The sequence below is a fragment of the Parasteatoda tepidariorum genome, chromosome 9, assembly GCF_043381705.1.
Source record: "Parasteatoda tepidariorum isolate YZ-2023 chromosome 9, CAS_Ptep_4.0, whole genome shotgun sequence".
Lineage (NCBI taxonomy): Eukaryota > Metazoa > Arthropoda > Arachnida > Araneae > Theridiidae > Parasteatoda > Parasteatoda tepidariorum.
In genome coordinates, this window is record NC_092212.1 from 3,865,705 (window position 1) to 3,884,385 (window position 18,681).

Genomic DNA, 18,681 nt, shown 5'->3' on the forward strand with positions numbered 1-18,681 from the left:
CTGAATCACCCGTCCCCAAGGGGTTAAGGCTCTTAAACTGTGACACATTTTTGTATTTCTTTTAGCGGAAAAGTATGTATAAAAAAATACCAGAATTTCCAAGTTTCTCCTTTATGTAAAAGAGTATTTTCTAGTGGTAACAACATTAAACTTATTTTTAGTTTAGTATTTTTGATTCCACCTACTGCATTGCAATTATTACTATTACATTGCATTGCCTACTACAGTGCATTGCAAGTATTTTTTTCACCACTACGCATCAATCAAAACTTCGAAGTATCTATGAAATGCAAATTTATTGCAGTTATCTCGTTGTAACTTTTTAAAAGAGTGAGTGTAATTACCCTTATTATACAATTTGACTACCTAATTGCTATTGATTTATTGACTTTTTTGCAGAAAGCACTGCAGTCGGCATCTCTGCAGGACTGGGAATGACGCAGAATTTTTTAAAAATTTTATTTTTAGAAGTATTTTTTTTCGTTTCTATGGAAGATTTTTCCTGAATATTTTAAGTGGTAGTATTTTCAATCTCTTCTATTTCATTTTTGACTTAATACATTTAATTTTCAATGTTTTCGACCATTTCAATATACGAACAGTTTATGCAAATATACAAGGGCAGGACAAAAATATGGAAACACTTCTATGTTAACTCTATGTAAACAATTTTTCTTTTATAAGCAAATGATTTAGAAGATTTAACAAGACAAGATCATGCTTGAAGCTTTCGGGGATGCAAAAATGTATCGTCAAAAGAGGGCGCTGGTAACACGAGGTGAGAGAACACGAGATAAGGGGGACGCCGAACGAGACCCGGAGTTCTGCAAATTATTCATATCCTCCTTTTTTAACCCTTTAGTGGGCCATTTACTTCTAGCAAGAATAAATTAAAGAATTTTTGGAATTGAAATTCATATAAGAATAGTAATTGATATAAGAAAAGAAAAACTCATTTAGCTTATAAAAATGTATTTAAATTTTAATGCCATTTTTTTTGGTGGTAAATGTATTTACCCCGACCTATTCAGAAGTTATTGACTTTTATATTTTTTTATTTATAAAATGAATTTTATAAATGCAACTAACTTCAGAAGGAATTATGCATTTTATAAAAAATGGTTACCAATTTTATTCAAACGTACTTCAAGAAAGCTGAAGTAATTAAGATATGGAAACCTAAATTAAAAGTCGTAGAAAAGTTAACATGGACTTGGAAAAATGGTGGTAAGTATACTTACCACGGCCTTAGAAAGGGTTAAAGTATTGTTTGCTATGTGTTATTTTTTAAAATTAATTATCTATTCTTAGGTTACCTTTTCTTATGGCAAAAGTTCTCTAAGTAAAAGTTTCACTAAGGATGGAAAGCAGAGTGTGCAGCAGAAAAACCATTTGTTTGACATTGAAGAGAATAAACTCCGTATTTTCCTGGGAGGATCTTTTCTGTAAAGCTTTATGGATCAAGAAACTATCAGCAAACAAAACAATATTCTCAAAAGGTGAATGCAAGAGAAAAACATGGGTAGGAGCAATCTCGGAGAATGACCATGAGCTCAAATTTTCTGACGATTGAGCCTATGTGTCAAACGTATTCTTAATATAATGTAAATTTTCTGATACAAATATTAATATTTTATGCATAAAATACTTCTATTATGTCTCAAAATGTAATTTAAGTTTTTAATATAAATCTCAGCTTTTTTTTGAGAAATTTGGACTAACACGACAAAAAGATTAATTTCCAAGATAATTAAATAATTACCAAGATCTTAGTAAATTTCAAGTTAACAACAAGAAACATGTACACACTTTTACAATATTTTACATATTTTGCTCTTTGATATATATTTAAAATAATTATTGAAAGATTTTTCAAGAAACGAATGTAAGACTTTTTTTCTCTAAAAATATCTGTGCTAATAGCTGGCTCGATAACTTCTTCATTCCTCTGAGTCATCTAAATGTTTATTATTGCTGTTTTTTAGCGTTGCACGTATGTTTTTATTTATTTATTTTTATAAAAGGTTTTATATATCTGTATTAGTCTGAGTAGAGAATATCTAATATTTTTCAAAAGTTATTTGATAGGAATAATAATTTAATATTACTATGAAGATTTACTTTTAATAATATGGTTTATACGAGGTCATTTTTAATTTATTTGAAACGGTTATTTTAAAATAGTACATTTCATAAACAATTTATGACGACAGTACGCTTATCACACCGTTTTGAAAACTGTCATCATTAAAAATTTTCGTTGCAGTAAGTCAGTGTTTCCCAAACTTATGACTTTTGTGTACCCCTTCTAAATTTTTTATAACGCTGTGTACCACTAATAAAAAATGAATGTATTTTTTTAAAAACATGTTTATTTTTGTTTTTTGGTATAAAGTTTTGTTAATGAGTTTATTTGCATCAGTGAGAAGGATGATATTGTTTTTGCTGTGATAACAGTTCATTATAATTCTGTTCTCTTGTGTTTAATTTTAGTCTGAGAAGCGATTCCACGTACAATAATCTATTTCTTTTTCTTTTTTCGAATTAATGTCCACGAAAGCGACTTCACATAAATATGAAGTTGAAAAAGGGAAAATATATTTCACAACTTTTTCTGTTAAAACTGGATGCATATTTTGCATTTGCAGTCAGAATGATGTTAAAGTACACTCCTCATGTTTATTTTTCAAGAAGGATAAAAATTGTATTTTATGAAAATAATCAAATTAAATGGAATTTATCGCAAACTTTTACTATAAAAAAAGTGCACAAAAGTTGAAAATCACAACTGGCTGTTGACACTACTAATAATTAACCGTTAACTCTGCAAAAAATAGCCAATAGAAAAATACGTACTCGTAAATTTTCATGGCTAGCTTTGTTTTTAAATAAAATGTTGCACGATATTTCGCATAAGAACGCGTATCCCCGCTAAAGTGTTCCCGTACCCCTGGGGGTACGCGTACCACACTTTGGGAAACATTGCAGTAAGTGAATAAAAAAAAAAAGAATGAGTAAGGAAAGGATAACAATCAATGAATCAGGGAACAGGGGAATTAATACAAGGCGGCAATAAATAGCAGTGAATTAGTTTATGGGCGAATAATCAAAGTACATTTTAGGGAATTGTCGGATGAAGAAATGAGTTTCTAAATGCATAAAAGGATTTATATACCATTGTTTTACGGCAGTCGACGACAAAAAAATTTTCTTCTTTAAAATAATTATTAACAGAACAATAATGTTTATCGAAAATGAAACTGCAAAAACTACTGGTTTTGAAGATTCTTTAAAATTGTTTGCAATGGCGAAAGCACGAAACAAAAATAGATTTTAATGTTTTTGCTTATACATTTTGTCATAAGAGGTTATGCTCATTAGAAATATTACCTGCAATAAATGTTTATTCTAGAATACTTGAGGTGATATTCTAATTAATTAAACGAACAACTTTCTTTCTTAACTTTGAATGAATTAATTGTAATTTATCTTGTTCAAATGTTTCCCAAATCATCATTTAGGATTGATATAGATTTGATAATTCTCCGATTGAAATATTGTAATTTAAAATAAAAAAAGCATTTCTCTACAGCATTATACACCAGTAAAACAATTTAGTTTTTTTTTTTCTTTTCTTTTTTCTACCCATTGGCAAAATGGTTCTTGGTTTCGATTTCATGGAGTCCTCACCTTTCAACTACAACAATCAAGAGTAATAGTAAACAATGCACATGCTTTGCTATGGCGACCGCTGCTGTTTGTTAATTTTTTCAGAATTCTTCTTTTCACTTTTAATTTTGTTATGCATTAAGTGAGTGAGTCTATTTTTTGGGATATGGGATCAGAGAGATTCCATAAATACTTCTTGAGTTGTGAATAAAAAAGAATTTCATCATTCGGGCCATATTTTTGTTTTAATTGTTTTAATTAAGAATCAGAAATTCTAACCTACAGTTTAAACTGGATCGTTTTCAATACTAATTCAGGTGAATATCACAAATAAAGAGGATCCAAAGCAAATTGACATTGTCCTGAAAGTTAGAGTTGAAGAAAGAAAAAAGAAAACGATGCCAAGACCTAAACTTACCCGAGGCTGGAAAAGACAAAAAACGTAGACGGGAATACCTCAAGCGTTACACACAAGCAAAAAAACGAAAGGATTCCTTTCGCAAACACAAGCATGAAGCCCGTCCCTCACAAAACTACCAAAGCGATTGCGAAAATTGAACCCTACCGAAAAGCGAAAGGTGATTCTCGTAACCCCTTTCATGCAAATACGAGAACTGGATGCTGATCTCCCGTTAGGGATAAAAGGATCTACTGTCAACGTACCCAATAACTTGCAGAAGATCGTAGACTGTCTTCCACGCAATATACATGATTCATTCACTATTCATGTAAAATTGAAAAAAAGTCTAGCTTTCAAATCATATTTCATATATAAAAACTTGCGAATCCGAAACGGGTGTATGATGCAGCTTACAATCTCCACCAAGCACCATTGTACCAATCCGAAAATGTTAATATTGATCTCGATTGGCTGTTTAATGTCTTTTCAGTCATCAAAAGAATTTACACAGAATGTGTCTAAGCTGCATTTAAATACGTCTGATAAATTATGTACCGAGCAGTTCAGGATTAAAAGTTAACCCTTTCGCACCGGACGGGACATGTGCTGTCCCAGTCTGGTAAATTTTTGATATTACGGCTGGGACAACATATGTCCCAGTTACTGAAAAAAATCTAGGACAGAAAATAACGCCCACTTTGGTCTCCAAACCAATTTTAAGACCGTCTCATCGTTCTGAGTCCATGAATTTCTCACGTCAATCATTCCGGATCTAATCAAGCAAGCTACAACTTGCTCCGGACAGCGAATAAATATTTTCGAGTGGTAATTTATTAACTGTGATTATTGTTTTAATAAATTCAATTTATTAGGTTTTCAACCACCACTATTTCTAAACAATTCGAAGGCTCCTTCCTCTGATAAAGGGTCGAATGCTGCAACTGTGGAGAGGTACATACTGCAAATTACACAGGTTGCAGCAACCGTCCCCCCAGGAGAGGCCTTCGTGCAACTCCTACAATCCCATCAACAACGGCAGGTCAAGCCCATAGACTTGTATCAATTATCAAAGAACTTAAAGAACTCTTAAAAAACCGAGATGTATTTCAACTGCTGCAAACAATTATGAGGGAGACTACTCCGGAATAATTTCACTTTAGGACTAAAACTGAACTCTTCTCTGACTTTAAATATGCATCTCTATAAATTACAATTTAATAATCTTGAATGCTTCACACTAGATTACGCCACTAAGGCTTCGCAAAATTTGTAATTTCTTCCTGATTCTGATTACCGATTTTGTATATTCTTTGCTATCATCAACTCTGATTCCTGGCTCTGTAAATATTTATGCTTTCATCAATTTGTCTCCCGATTTTATATATACTTACGCTATCATCAACATTAAACACTCAATTTCAAATTTCTACTGATCATCAATGTAAATATCACAGATTAAGTTTGTATATCATGTTTTCATATCTAATCATGGCTATTTTCAATTTTCTTTGCAATTCATGTAAACCTTCGATCTAGTTGTACTTTCTAGTCATGGCAATATTATTATGTAACCATACTATCATATAACTCAAAATGACTATATACACTGTATTATTTTCATGATGGATGGGTTAGAGGCCGCTGCGCGGCCTAGGCACCCAATTTATTCTAAATAAAGGAAAGGAAAGCATAAAGGGTCGAAATGAGTCAAAAGATAATTTACCCTGAAAACAAGTTGAGACAGCTCACTTATATTAGTGAGCCTTCTGAAAACTGAAAACACTGTAGAGGAGACCGGCAATGATGTCGTGTCACCCAATCATAATGATTTGTTTGATGATGAAGTTGAGCTCCAGAACTAGAATCCACCGTCATTTTCATGGTCCTATCCATCTAACTTTGCACCACGAATACCACTAGTTAGTTACATCAAGGGCCAAACAAATTTCTCTATTGGCAACGAAGCCACCAAAGTGTATTCTTACTTCAAGATCTTTCCCAAAAGTTTATTCATTTACACTGCTCAATGTACGAACGAAAGTATAGAAATGGAAAGAAAGAAAATTTGGAAATGCGAACAAGTCAATAAGCAAAGGCCCTCTTCCTCCAAAACTATATCATCATCATCAACAACGAGACTTTTCAATGTTGGAAATCATTTCCCAATTGAAGGAAAAACGCGCAATAGATGGGCATGGTGCGTAAAAATGAATAAAGAGGCACGCTCGAAAATAGTGTGCACCTCTTGCAACGTAGTAGCACTGTGCAAGAACTGTTTCCAGCCCTACCACACCCTCAAGAAACATAGACTTTAGATACTGTTGTTCCTCCACTACTTTCAAACTATCCAATTTTTTACCTTTCTTATTTTATAACTGTTAATTTCGAAAAGTGTTTATAAATAAATATGTTAATAACAATGTTAACACAAATGTACATAAAAATGTTAATAAAACAAAAAACGTTGCCTAAAATAATCATCAATATGTTAAGTAAAATGTCAATAAAAATGAGTTATTGACTCTAGAATTCCGGCCGGGACATACCCTGTCCCGGGATTTAGATGCTTTGGGCTTACGGCGGGACATATGCTGTCCCATCAATGAAGCGTGTGAGATAATTGTTATTGATGGTGTGCTGTTATGGAGACGCGTAAGCGTCTCCAAGACCTTCAACCTTTTAGGTATAAAAGCTATTTAATCTAATAATCGCTTGGAAGAGAAATAATTGATCCCGTCAATGGGGAGCACTCGGTCTGATTTTTCGCCGCATTGAAAGGGTTAAAGACGTCCAAGATAACAACACAATAAAGTTTCTTTTCCAAAAAAAATTAGATAACAATCATTTTGCCAATGGGTAAATGGAGAAAATTGTGATCATCTTGAGGTGATCACAATTTTCTTCATTTTGTAGTGAATCGTATTTTATTTTATATCTATATTTTAAATTATTCAATGCTTAAACCATGTAGATTTATCTCACTTTTGCTAACACTTTAAAAAAAATTCCTGGCCGTGGTAACCATGGTTAATAAATGCGGTTTATAAACATTTTTACAGTTTGCTATAAAAACCACTGTAATTGTAATAATAAATTTAATCAATATTTTCATTGACTGCTTGCATTAAGAAAATGGAATTCCTAATCTGCCATATACTGTATCTAAAGGCCATTGGCCAGAAGTTGTAAAGAAAAGCTTAATGTCTCTAAAGCCGCTAATTTCGTCGGTTTACGAGGTATTTTGAAAGTGGTAGCATGATTGATGCTTGAAAATGTACTTTGTTGAACAGGCTCGTTTGTTGCTGCTTACATTGTTTACAGATTACGATTTGTTGCATTGAACAGCATCAGGGGTGAAAGCGAGACGGAAAGACTGGTAGTAAAACTATTTCAGTTATAGCTTATTTTCGGGAGGAGTTAAATTAATGTGTTTTTTTTTTCAAACTATGCAACAATATCTACTTTATCTTGAAAAAAAGCAGTTTGAGATGCCACTGATTTCAACAAAATGTTTGATTGCATCAACCTAGTTGAAGATGTTAATATCAGACCTTTGGCTCACTTTTTTACTTCTGATGTTATTCTCACACTTAAAAACATGCACTGAGTAAAAACCCACAGATTGTGGAAACCTTGTGAAAGAGCAACCCCTTGTGGGTTAATCCGAACAATTTTTAGTGTAGAGAGCAACCCNAGTGTTTGATTGCATCAACCTAGTTGAAGATGTTAATATCAGACCTTTGGCTCACTTTTTTACTTCTGATGTTATTCTCACACTTAAAAACATGCACTGAGTAAAACACACAGATTGTCGAAACCCTGTGAAAGAGCAACCCCTTGTGGGTTAATCCGAGCAATTTTTAGTGTAGAGAGCAACCCAACACGAGTGGTAATAACCTGTACGGTCGGGTCTCTACTTTAGCAGAGGTACACTTTTTCGTTAATGAATTTTTTTACGATCTTGTGGTTTCTCATCTTGAATTTTGCTAACTCTTCTCATATTTTGTAAATAGTTATTCTTCTTGTAAATATTGTTCCCCTACTTGCAAATATGTATTGTATTTTTCTATACATTCAATTATTTGTTTCTTATTACCATCGCAAAGTGCCATTCTTTTTTCTCTACCTTAACATGTGCCACTATTTGTTGCCATTATTTGTTGCGTAAGGGAGCTGTTTGAAGTATCGCTCGGGGAGCGACAATATCTTACGCCGGCAGTGAATGAGCGCAGAAAGTTTAAAAGCTTTTTCCATTTTTAATACCATTACAATTAAAAAAAGAATTCGAATATTAATGCTGCAATCCTATGAAAGTTTTCAAAGGTATTGAAACTAAACAAAAATATTAACTTCTCTTCTTTATTTTAGTCGATTCGAATTTTTCTCGGGTAAAAATTTTTATCATTTCTGAAAACTTCAAGGATATGCTTTCAAATGGTGCCAACAGTTTTTGCCGAATAAAATCTTCCAAAACAGTCGGGACCGAAATAGGGATTGCTTACATAGAGTTTCGTTGCGTAGAGGAAGCGTTTCATTCTTTTCGTTCAACCCATAGACTTATAAGAAGCGTGACAACTACCACGCTTTTTGCCAAATATTTTAGAGAGAGGTGGACATTTAAAAACCAAAGCTCTAAGAATTTTTGATAATTTTGTTAAAATTTTAAGAAGCTTTACGACGTCTGATCGAGAACAAAGTGTGGGTGCATATGAACTTTTGAACCATTTATGAGTAGTGGTGTAGAAAATAAGTTTGAATGAATGAAAAATAATACATTAAAATCTAAGCATAGCTACAACTAGAATAAATTTTTACAAAAAGTGAAGAAAAAGGGCATCCCAGTTATAACATAGGTAAACTGCGTACTGCTTACGCACGCGGAAACCAGCAACCCCGTCACGTGACTCGTTGACTGGTTCACCCCTTTTCTGGTTTACTCGTTGAACGATTCATTCCTCTACCGGTTCATCGCACAATGTTATTTCTACCAAGAAACTTTTCCTTTTTCCTAATTTATAATCAGACAATGAAATAAAAATCTCTAAATACTTGTAATTTTTTTATTATTTTAATTAAAAATGGTTGAAAAATTTTTGAAATGTAAGGTATACAATTTTTTGCATCATTTTAAGGAATTTAATTTTGCATGTCAAAATACAAAATTTGAGCAAAATCGGTCGAACTGTTTCTGAGAAATTAAATTTCGAGAAAGTCATAATCTTAAAAATTTGATTTCTCAGGAACTATTAGATCGATTTCATTCCAATTTTGTATTCTGCCATATAAAATTACATACTTTAAAATGATACAAAAAAATTTGTTCTTTTCGATTCAATTCTTTTTTTACCATTCTTAAGTAAAGTAATAAATAGTTATTTTTTGCATGGAAATATTTTTGAATAAACGAATGCAATTGTGAGCAAAAATTTTTTAATTCGCTTAAAAATTTCTCGAGATATAGCATAATACGCAAAAAATAAAACTAACAATAAAGGGTCCAAACTTTGGAGAGCTCTTCTGACCAAACTATTGGGAACCTATTTCTGAGATTGCAGCTAACCCTTATATTTTGTAAATCTATATTTTTTATTGTCGAAAAATTGTATGTTTACTCAGAGAAAGTACGTTTTTGTGTCTGATTTCGTCACTTAATTAATAGTCTGCACTGATTAATTGGCATATTTGTGGTCACCTCTCAAACTATTAAGAATGAGTCCTAGAACGTGAAAATCCGATCATTAGATCAAAAGTTATTCAGGGTGGTCAGTTTTTTTGACGCTCAATGCAAAGATATTTAGGCTCCTGTAATCATTACAATCACAGTTTAAAAGAATTTGGACATCGTAAAGATACATTCAAGATTATGGAGGGATTGTATCTGCCATCTCCACGCTACAGCACTCGTTCACTCGGTCCATTGGGCTGATATACGTAGTGTCACGTATGACACTTCAGAATATTTAAATTCTAGAATTGAATTTTGTATGCCATAAATTAATTTTGTTCAATTGAATAAGTTCGAATGTAATTCTTTCTTGTCTTTATTCCGTCATGCCTGAATTATTCCGCTTACTATTAATTTCAATTTTATTTTTTAATAATTGTTAAATTTCATAAGATTGTGAATTTGAGTATTTTTCAGTTTTACAATATTATGCTTAGAAGATTATTAACGATCGTAACTCTAAATACGCCAACGGAGGAGAACAGATACTATGCTTGGAAGGCCCTTCACTTTGCATGCGAAAAATTCGCTGATGCGAAATCGGACCTGCGAGCAAGAATGGGATTGACGAGTTTTCGTGTTATATTTTACCAATCAGTCGGGTTTTCATTAGCATCTTCAAAATCGCATCTGCGATTTTTGAGAACGGTCCCTAAAACTTCTCGCTTATTTTTTAGCTCCTTCTGTTTAGTTGTATCAGGTTGAAAACGTATTAGATTTTATCATATTCAAAATTAATCGGTTTCAGAAATCAAGATCGAAACTTACGTAACTCCTACTCATAACATTATGCTAATCATGAGAACATGCAATTTTTATAAATCATTAACATTACGTTACAGAACAGCATTTGTGTTCCGGCAACATTTACAGCATTTAGTAAAAGTTAACATTATTTTTTTAATGGATGGTTGACTGAATTTAAGCAATAACAAGCTTTTAAAACCGGAAGAAATTAAAAAAAACTTATACCCTTCCGGTTATGTGTGAACAGGCTTAATTTTCTAGGAAGTTTTAATTTTTGGATTTTTTTATTTATAAAACTTACGTGTAATTTCACCATTTATAAGAGTTGTCTGCAATTTATAAATTCTTACAGGTTGTGAGCCTAAAAAAGTTTCAAAAAATTCATATCACAGTATAAATAAAGTTTAAGGTTTGCAATGTTTGGAGTGTTATTCCTGATTTGGCAATATTTGTGTAAAGTAGCGCTGTTTGTTATTTTTTTAGTAGCATCAAAGCAAGCTTGCGGAGTCTTCGAAATTCATTTTTTGCTTGTTTCGTTGAAAGTTAGATTGAAAGAAGTCGTTGCATTGTTAACACTACAAGAATAACATTAGATGGTGCGTTTTTTCAAGCTTAGGCATAAAAATCTGCCGGAAGTAGTAACCCGGAAGTCTTATCATGAATTTTAACCCCTAGCGTCATCTGCATTTATATTCACGCAGTTGCTAATTATTTAAAAAATCGACGGTTACAAATTATTTTTATTCTTAATGGGATCATCTAAATCTGGCAACTGGAGTTCACCTCTTGTTTGTTTGTGTTTCATAATGCCGTTTGCCGACAACTTTAAACTTTTCTAAATTTTTAATCAATTTTAAGAGTTTAAGTTCTTCTCAGGAAAAAAGCTTTCGAAATGTTTGGGAGTAGACTTGCAAGAAGATATGCGTTTGACGCTTACAAGAGGTAGTGTCATTTTGATTTTTTTTATGTAATGCAAAGGTGATGAAATTCACTTGAAATATAAGCAACCCCGAATGACTTTTAAATAAAGGGAATTTTTTATAAAATAACTTTAATTTTCTTTTTATATCTTGCTTAATATTTTTTACTGATATCTTGTATGATTTGTCTTAAGTGTTTTTAATTTAAATTTATTTTAATGCTATTGTGGGGGTTAAAAATTCCTTCTTTATTAATAATATTTTTTTACAAATTATACAGCCGGAAAAGGCATTGAAAGTTCAGAAAAATAGCTTTTTTTTAAGAATTTATATATTATTGATGAATAAAATTATATATTGTTAACTTCTAGCTATGGGATATTCTTTCAGTTTGTTAACATTTACATCCTTAAGCAATATTTCGCATTAATATATTCATTTTCATTATATAATATTTTATTTTACTTAATATACTCATAAGGAGTAAAATGAATATGCAACTTTAGTATTTAAAAAATATTTTTGTTGTGTTGTTGTTTCTAATGCCACTTTCCATTGTCAAGGAGCCTGCTTGGTAAAACTAAGTGAATTTAAGGCAGAGGGGGCGTTTCTTGTTTTTCAGGAACGTCATCAATGGCCAATAATAAGACTTCAGCCCCACACAGATCAAAGCCTGTTTATAGTTCGAACCTATTCAAACATCCAATGATTCATCTAAAGATCATAATTTTGACCTGAACCAGAGAATGATCAATCACATATTTAGTACCCCCAGAGGTATGATTTGTTATGGGAACATGGAGGACTTTGTGTCCCGACAGATTTAACAAGCACCAGCCACCATTTACTACTCTGGGAGTCTTCGACCTGTAAAAGCCTTTAAACAATACGACAATGATTAAATTTTTCCATGCAAATAAAATTTAAAATTACGTGTATTTTCTTAAAGAAAATTTGCATGTTTAACATCCATATTAGACTCCTTGGCAATTGTCCTTGGTGTACTAGAACAAGTTACAGAAAGAATCCCCCCCCCCNGTTACAGAAAGAACCCCCCCCCCCCAAAATAACCTGGAACTTATGTTAAAGACCAAACATATCACACAATTTTTTCGTTTTTTTCTCACTATTATTTGTTAGCTTTCATATTTAAGTTTGAAATAAATTTATTCAACTGTAAGTTTAGAAACAAAGGTGGGTGTTAATTTGTAAAATATGAGTAAACAAGTTCTTAGAAAGATTTTTTTGTTATTCTGCAAAATTTAAATCTCAACAGACCTAAATTAAGGGAAAAACTTCAACAAACAACAAATCTCAATGAAAAACACTTTCTGTCTGCAATTGATTAACTCTTGTAATAAGTTTTAAATTCATCACCATATGATTTTGGCAAAATTTGTTTGTTAATCAGTGATTTTTTAAAAAAATATTAAAATTTTTATTAAACTTTATAATGATTATTGAACATTCCAGCATGCCTGAAATAGAAATTCAGTGACGTAATCTTAGGAAAAGCATAGCTGCACAAAACAAAGAAGGAAATTATCATGTTTGCCTTTGTCAGATTACCATGTAGTTTAAAATAAGGGAATTTTGACCTTTTTTTAATGAGCAATGCTAAAAAATTTTCTGGAATGTTGAAAAATTTTGACTGTGTGGTAAAATAGGGAATTTCAACAATTTCTTTTTATAATGAGTTAAACTAAAAAAAATTTTCGCAATGGGAACAAATTTTCCTCAAATGGCATTCCTGTGTTCGTGTATATTATTCCATATCTAAATCATAAATAAATTAAAACTTTTAAAATATTTTGAAAAACTTAGTCTAATTGCAAAATAAATAAATATTTCATTAATATTTTATTACTAATTACTTTTAATATAAATTTTCTAGATTTTTTTTTTATCTTACCTCTTTTTAAAAAAATTAAATCCCATCACTCTTTTTGAAAATAATTGATCAATTATGGTTCATTTGTAATAATTAGGCATGTAAAACTTACATAATGATTTGATTAATGCTTTCCATAATATTTTTATATATTTTAGGTATAAAAATTTTACACAATGCTTGAACTACTCCAGTATTTCTACTAAATTCAAACCAGACAATTCAATATTAGGATACTCAGTCAAGAAAGTAAGCTTTCATTACTACTTAATGTGTTTGTAAATGTAAATTTATCAATTTAAACAATACTTGTTGTTGTTTTCTTAGTAACTGAAATAAACAGCTTTTATTACTGAAAGGTAAAAGTAGTTGTCATAGATTTTTGATCATAGATGTCATTATAGTCAGGGGTCTGTCCAAGCCAAATTTATTATGGTTTAGCGGTACCTTCACAAATTCAACTCCAGGCTTTTTCTTAAAACTTTATTTTTGTGTCCCGTAAGAAAGGATAAATCCATATTTTTTACCATATTTCTGTGTTGATTTTTTAATATGATTTTAATTTTCACAAATTACGTCTAAATTTTCACATAAAATAGGTACCTCTCAGAAAAACCTAGACAGACCTCTGATAGTAGAAGCCTTATATGAAAGTGATTTAATAAAAGTTGGTGTATTTAATTTTCTAACAGTATGTTTTTTTTTGTGTTATTTTTGAATGATTTTATGTTATTAATTATTAAAAATATGTAAAATGTCATTAAAAATTTATTTACTTTACAGGTTGAAGAAATATCTGAACTTAATTTAACCGCTATTCTATTAGAGCATAAGTCAACTGGTGCTGAGCATTTGCATCTTGCTTGTGATGATTCAAACAATGTCTTTAGGTATGAAATATTTAGGTTTAAGTAACTTCCTGAAATTTGTTATTGTACAGTTACATAGTTAGAATAAAATGTGATTGTACTTTTAAAAAAATTATTATAAAATCATGAATCTTTTGATAATTATTGATAGTTAAATACTAGAAGTTGCTACATTGTTGAAGCTTTTACCTTATAATGATATGAAGTACTTCTTTCATTTTATTCCCTTGAAGTTGGTCATTTTATTGCATGTATGACGAAATTTTGTTCTATAGTTAGTGAAACAAAAAAAAATCTTCTGACTGAATAAGGGTTAACTCGATCAAATTTGAATAAATGTTGATTTTTATATTTCATTGATGCTTCAGAAAAATTTTGCTGTAATCTCACATATCTGAAGTTCTTAGCAACACCAGTGAACAGCAACACAATAGTATTAAGTGAATAAAATTTTTTTTACTAAATACGAAACAAATGAAAGAGGAACGTTCACTAAACGAAATTTCAATGTATGCTGATTTTTATATCTTGTTGATACTTCAGATATCTTGGTTCACATGTCTAAAATTCTCAGCCACACCAATAACATTGCAGTTTAGTGTTTGTTAATTTACATTTCAAGTAACATGTTCATGCACTGATGAGATTTTTTTGCTTTCTGACAGATTTCCTTTTTTTTAATGCTCCTTCTCCTGCATAATTCTGCTTTATTTAAACTGAAATTCAGTGGCATGGCAGTCCATAGAGCGCAGAGGCTTACTGTGCCCATCTTAGTTTTCTTGACTTAGGGCTCTGGGATGCAGGAGCAGTTGTTCCAAATGGGTAGTCAGCCAAGCGGAACCACCAGCGTTTAGTTCCGAAGCATGCTTGGTACTTATTTTATCGCCCCACTGAAGAAATGGAAGGCTGAGTCAGCCTTACACGGTCCGAGGATCAAACCCAGAACCAGTTGCACCGTAGTGCGAAGTGCTACCATTCAGCCACCGCTCGACAGCTTTACTTGGAAAAATCAAATATTTTTATTTGAAATAGGTCAATAAATAAATATAAGAAAGTAAAGCCAAGTGTGTTAAAAGGCTATTTTTAAAACAAACATTTGGCAGAGGTTCCGTAAAAAAAGGTTAAGTTCATAGCGGCATCAATATATTACTTATTTTAAAATCCAATAAACTTAGTGAGACTGATTTTGTTTTTATGTGTGTGTGTCTTAGTGATACCGAATTTATTTTTTTCAGTGTGTCATTTAGAACGCCCGTCAGTAACAGTAGTGGTGTCCCACACATTCTTGAACATCTTGCATTGTGTGGATCCCTGAAATATCCCTGCAGAGATCCTTTTTTCAATTTGTTGAACAGATCATTGTCTACATTTATGAACGCTATGACAGGTAGAAACTGTTTCTTTCTTGGTAATTAGGCACATTTTAAAACAAACAATTCAATTAATGTATTATTGAATTGTTGTTAATGTATCACCTTGCTATATAAGTGTTGTGCATTTGTATTTTTTATCTAAGAAAAAATTATTTTTTTTAAAGTTTTGGAAAATTTTTGGATATTTATGTGGTATTATTTTCATATCCATATATATGTTTCCAATTATTTAAACGTTATGTATCATAAGGTTGTTCTTGGAAGGCTATGTAGCATATAAAAAGCGGATTTTTAGCTGATAATCTGCTATTTGCGAGTGTGTAACAGTTATTCAGGACTGTTTAGTTATGCTTTGCCTGTGTTTAACCATCTCACTCTAAGCTAAATGCGAAATGTTAATAGGAAGAAAAGCTACAGTTTTGTGAAAATATTGAATAGTGTTTGTAAAAAAATTTTGTCTTTTCTGTTTATTGCTTGGGTTCACAAAAAATGCAAAAATTGTGAATTATTCATTGATTGTAAAGATTTTTATGTACCTATAAAAATCTAGCCAAATTAGTGTTTTTATAACAAGGTAAATAATAGTTTAAATATTAAAATCTATTTGTTCATTTTTTAAAAGCCAAATAGATAAAATATATTGTAAAATATAAATTGTATTGTAATTATATAAAGATACTTAAACTGTGGCTTTTTAATATTCTTGACCAAAGAGCTTAGAAAAGTACCTGTTGGGATAGTAGTTATTGTCAATGTCAACCTTCATCTATGAAAAGGTACCCCAACAAAGAATAGAGTTAACATATCTTATATACTAGGGAATTGGAATTATATTTTTGTAGTGGTGGATACACCACACCACAATACTTCCCGACCAGAATTTTTCTATGATAGAAATTCGATGAACGAATACCACTAGTTGGTTCATGGCTGTTTCGTGAGATGCTGGGAGAGCAGTATCAAGATGTCAACCTTCATCTATGAAAAGGTACCCCAATATAGAATCAAGTTAACATATCTTATATACTAGGGAATTGGAATTGTATTTTTGTTGTGTTAGATATATACACTACACACCTTTAAACTGAAGTGTACTCCTATATAAAATGTATTTCTTTTTAGCATTTTTCTTTAGAATTTAAGTTCATATGATAAATAGTTTCAAGTATTTATTATTTTGCTGAGAAGAATATACATTTTGGGTAAAAAGAGAAAAAAATGGTTTCTGTTATTGAGTTCATTAGTTAGGTACAATTTTGCATGACTAAAATTGGATTTTTCTTTTAAAACTTTCTTTGCAACAAATACATACTCATAATAAATGCTTTTTGCATTAATTAAAGAAAAATCGCTTTGATACAAATTTAAATGTTAAGTCTTAGAAGTATTTATTTAGTTATTTTTCAATTTTAGTAATTTTCCAGTTACTACTTTACAGCACATACCTGTAGAGGACACTATACCATGGGCGAAACTTTTCTTGACAAAATTTGTTTAACCGCCATTGGTGTTTTAAAATTTAATGTTTTAAAAAAGTGGACTGAGGTAAACCACAAAGTTTCAAATGCTGGTAAAAATGCTTTCAAAATTTAGAAAAGAAAACAAATTATTACAATATAATATCCCCAATAAATAACTTTAAGTAATCCCAGGTTAAAGAGAAGATCGAGAAGGGCTGGTTCATTTTTTACTGAAACAGATTGAATGCAGAACTGATTCCCCACCTCATGACGTCACCCCACACACAGATCTCAAAAATCAAAACTTGAGGATATGAAAACAATGCTGTTTATCCTTTCTGTAATGCCTGTCAAACTTTACACTGTTAACAAACAATTTCTGTTCAAAATTATAGTATTCTTACATTTTCTTGGTATTCCTTATAGTATTAAAAAATAACATTTTACAGTCAGAAAAATTTCTCAATGGTTGTCGTCACAGTTTCATTATTGTTTTCTAGTTTTAGTTTTTAACTTTTGCTGTGAAATAAAAGAGAGCATATAAAGGTACTTTTATACTTACATATTGTTCGATATCAATAGTTTATTTATTGGGCTGTTTAATTTTAATATATATGTATGCATATATATTTTTTTAATACATTATCATTAAAAAACAACCTTAAATGCTATTTACTAAAAAAAATCTTTGAGCTTATAATAATAGAAATATTGCGCATAATTATATAAAATTAAGGTGTTATAATTAAAACACATAAATACCAACCAATCCCAAATTTGCTCAAAGTTATAAGTCCTGTCCACACATTAACCTTAAAACTCTGATTTGTCTGAATATCAAATTTTTGAATTTCTTTGGTTCTGTCGGCATCAAATAATTGGAGTTCTGTTGTGCTACTGTGTTGACTTATTCAGATTCTTTCTTATTTTTCTCTCTATTCTTTCTAATTATTTTATTCTTTCAAATTTTTATTTTTAGGTGATGACAGTACAATGTATGTTTTCTCTACTCAAAATGTTAAAGATTTTGGAAATCTTTTATCAGTGTACTTAGATGCAGCATTTTTCCCTTTGTTAAATGAAATGGATTTCAGGTAACCAATATTGTTTAAAGAAGAAATTTAAAAAAAAAAAATTCTTACTTTAAATTTTTTGTTAAAATTATTATTAATTCTTAATAAATCTAGCTAATGCTTGACAATTTAATCCTCTGTGCCCAAATATGTATATATATATATATGTATATATATATATGTATATATATATGTATATATATACAGTACAGAACCCGTTATCCGGAAATCAGAAAACCGGAAAACCAAAAAACCGGAACGAAATTCGATAAATTTTCCCACCATTATAAAAAAAAATTTTTTTTTTCCTTATAAAATTTTAGGATTTTTCGTTCTTTTTTGAAAGACGTTTACCTTACCATCATTTTGGAAATAATCATTAGTGTATTGCTCCATCGTTTTTTCTTCTTTTTAAGATTATTTCCAAAAAAAATTTTTTTTTAGTTGTGTTTAACAATAAAAAAACGGCTTTTTGTAGCGATTCAGAAAACCGGAAAAATCAGTTATCCGGAATAGCGATGGTCCCGATCGTTCCGGATAATCGGTTCCCTACT

General features: G+C 30.9%; 1 protein-coding gene across 3 annotated transcripts in view; it reads left to right on the forward strand.

The window, feature by feature from the left end:
• The first annotated feature begins 11,307 nt into the window (after positions 1 to 11,307).
• Positions 11,308 to 18,681, forward strand: part of LOC107446747 (presequence protease, mitochondrial) — a 43,901-nt gene continuing 36,527 nt past the window's right edge. For 2 of the 3 annotated variants that reach the window (XM_016061490.3, XM_016061491.3), the window contains exons 1-5: positions 11,308 to 11,483; positions 13,511 to 13,601; positions 14,136 to 14,242; positions 15,457 to 15,608; positions 18,034 to 18,148. In XM_016061490.3, the coding sequence (XP_015916976.1) occupies positions 11,434 to 11,483; positions 13,511 to 13,601; positions 14,136 to 14,242; positions 15,457 to 15,608; positions 18,034 to 18,148 (515 nt within the window). In that variant the 5' untranslated portion in view covers positions 11,308 to 11,433. The remainder of the gene's footprint in view (positions 11,484 to 13,510; positions 13,602 to 14,135; positions 14,243 to 15,456; positions 15,609 to 18,033; positions 18,149 to 18,681) is intronic. The other variant, XM_071186032.1, reaches the window with a different exon arrangement.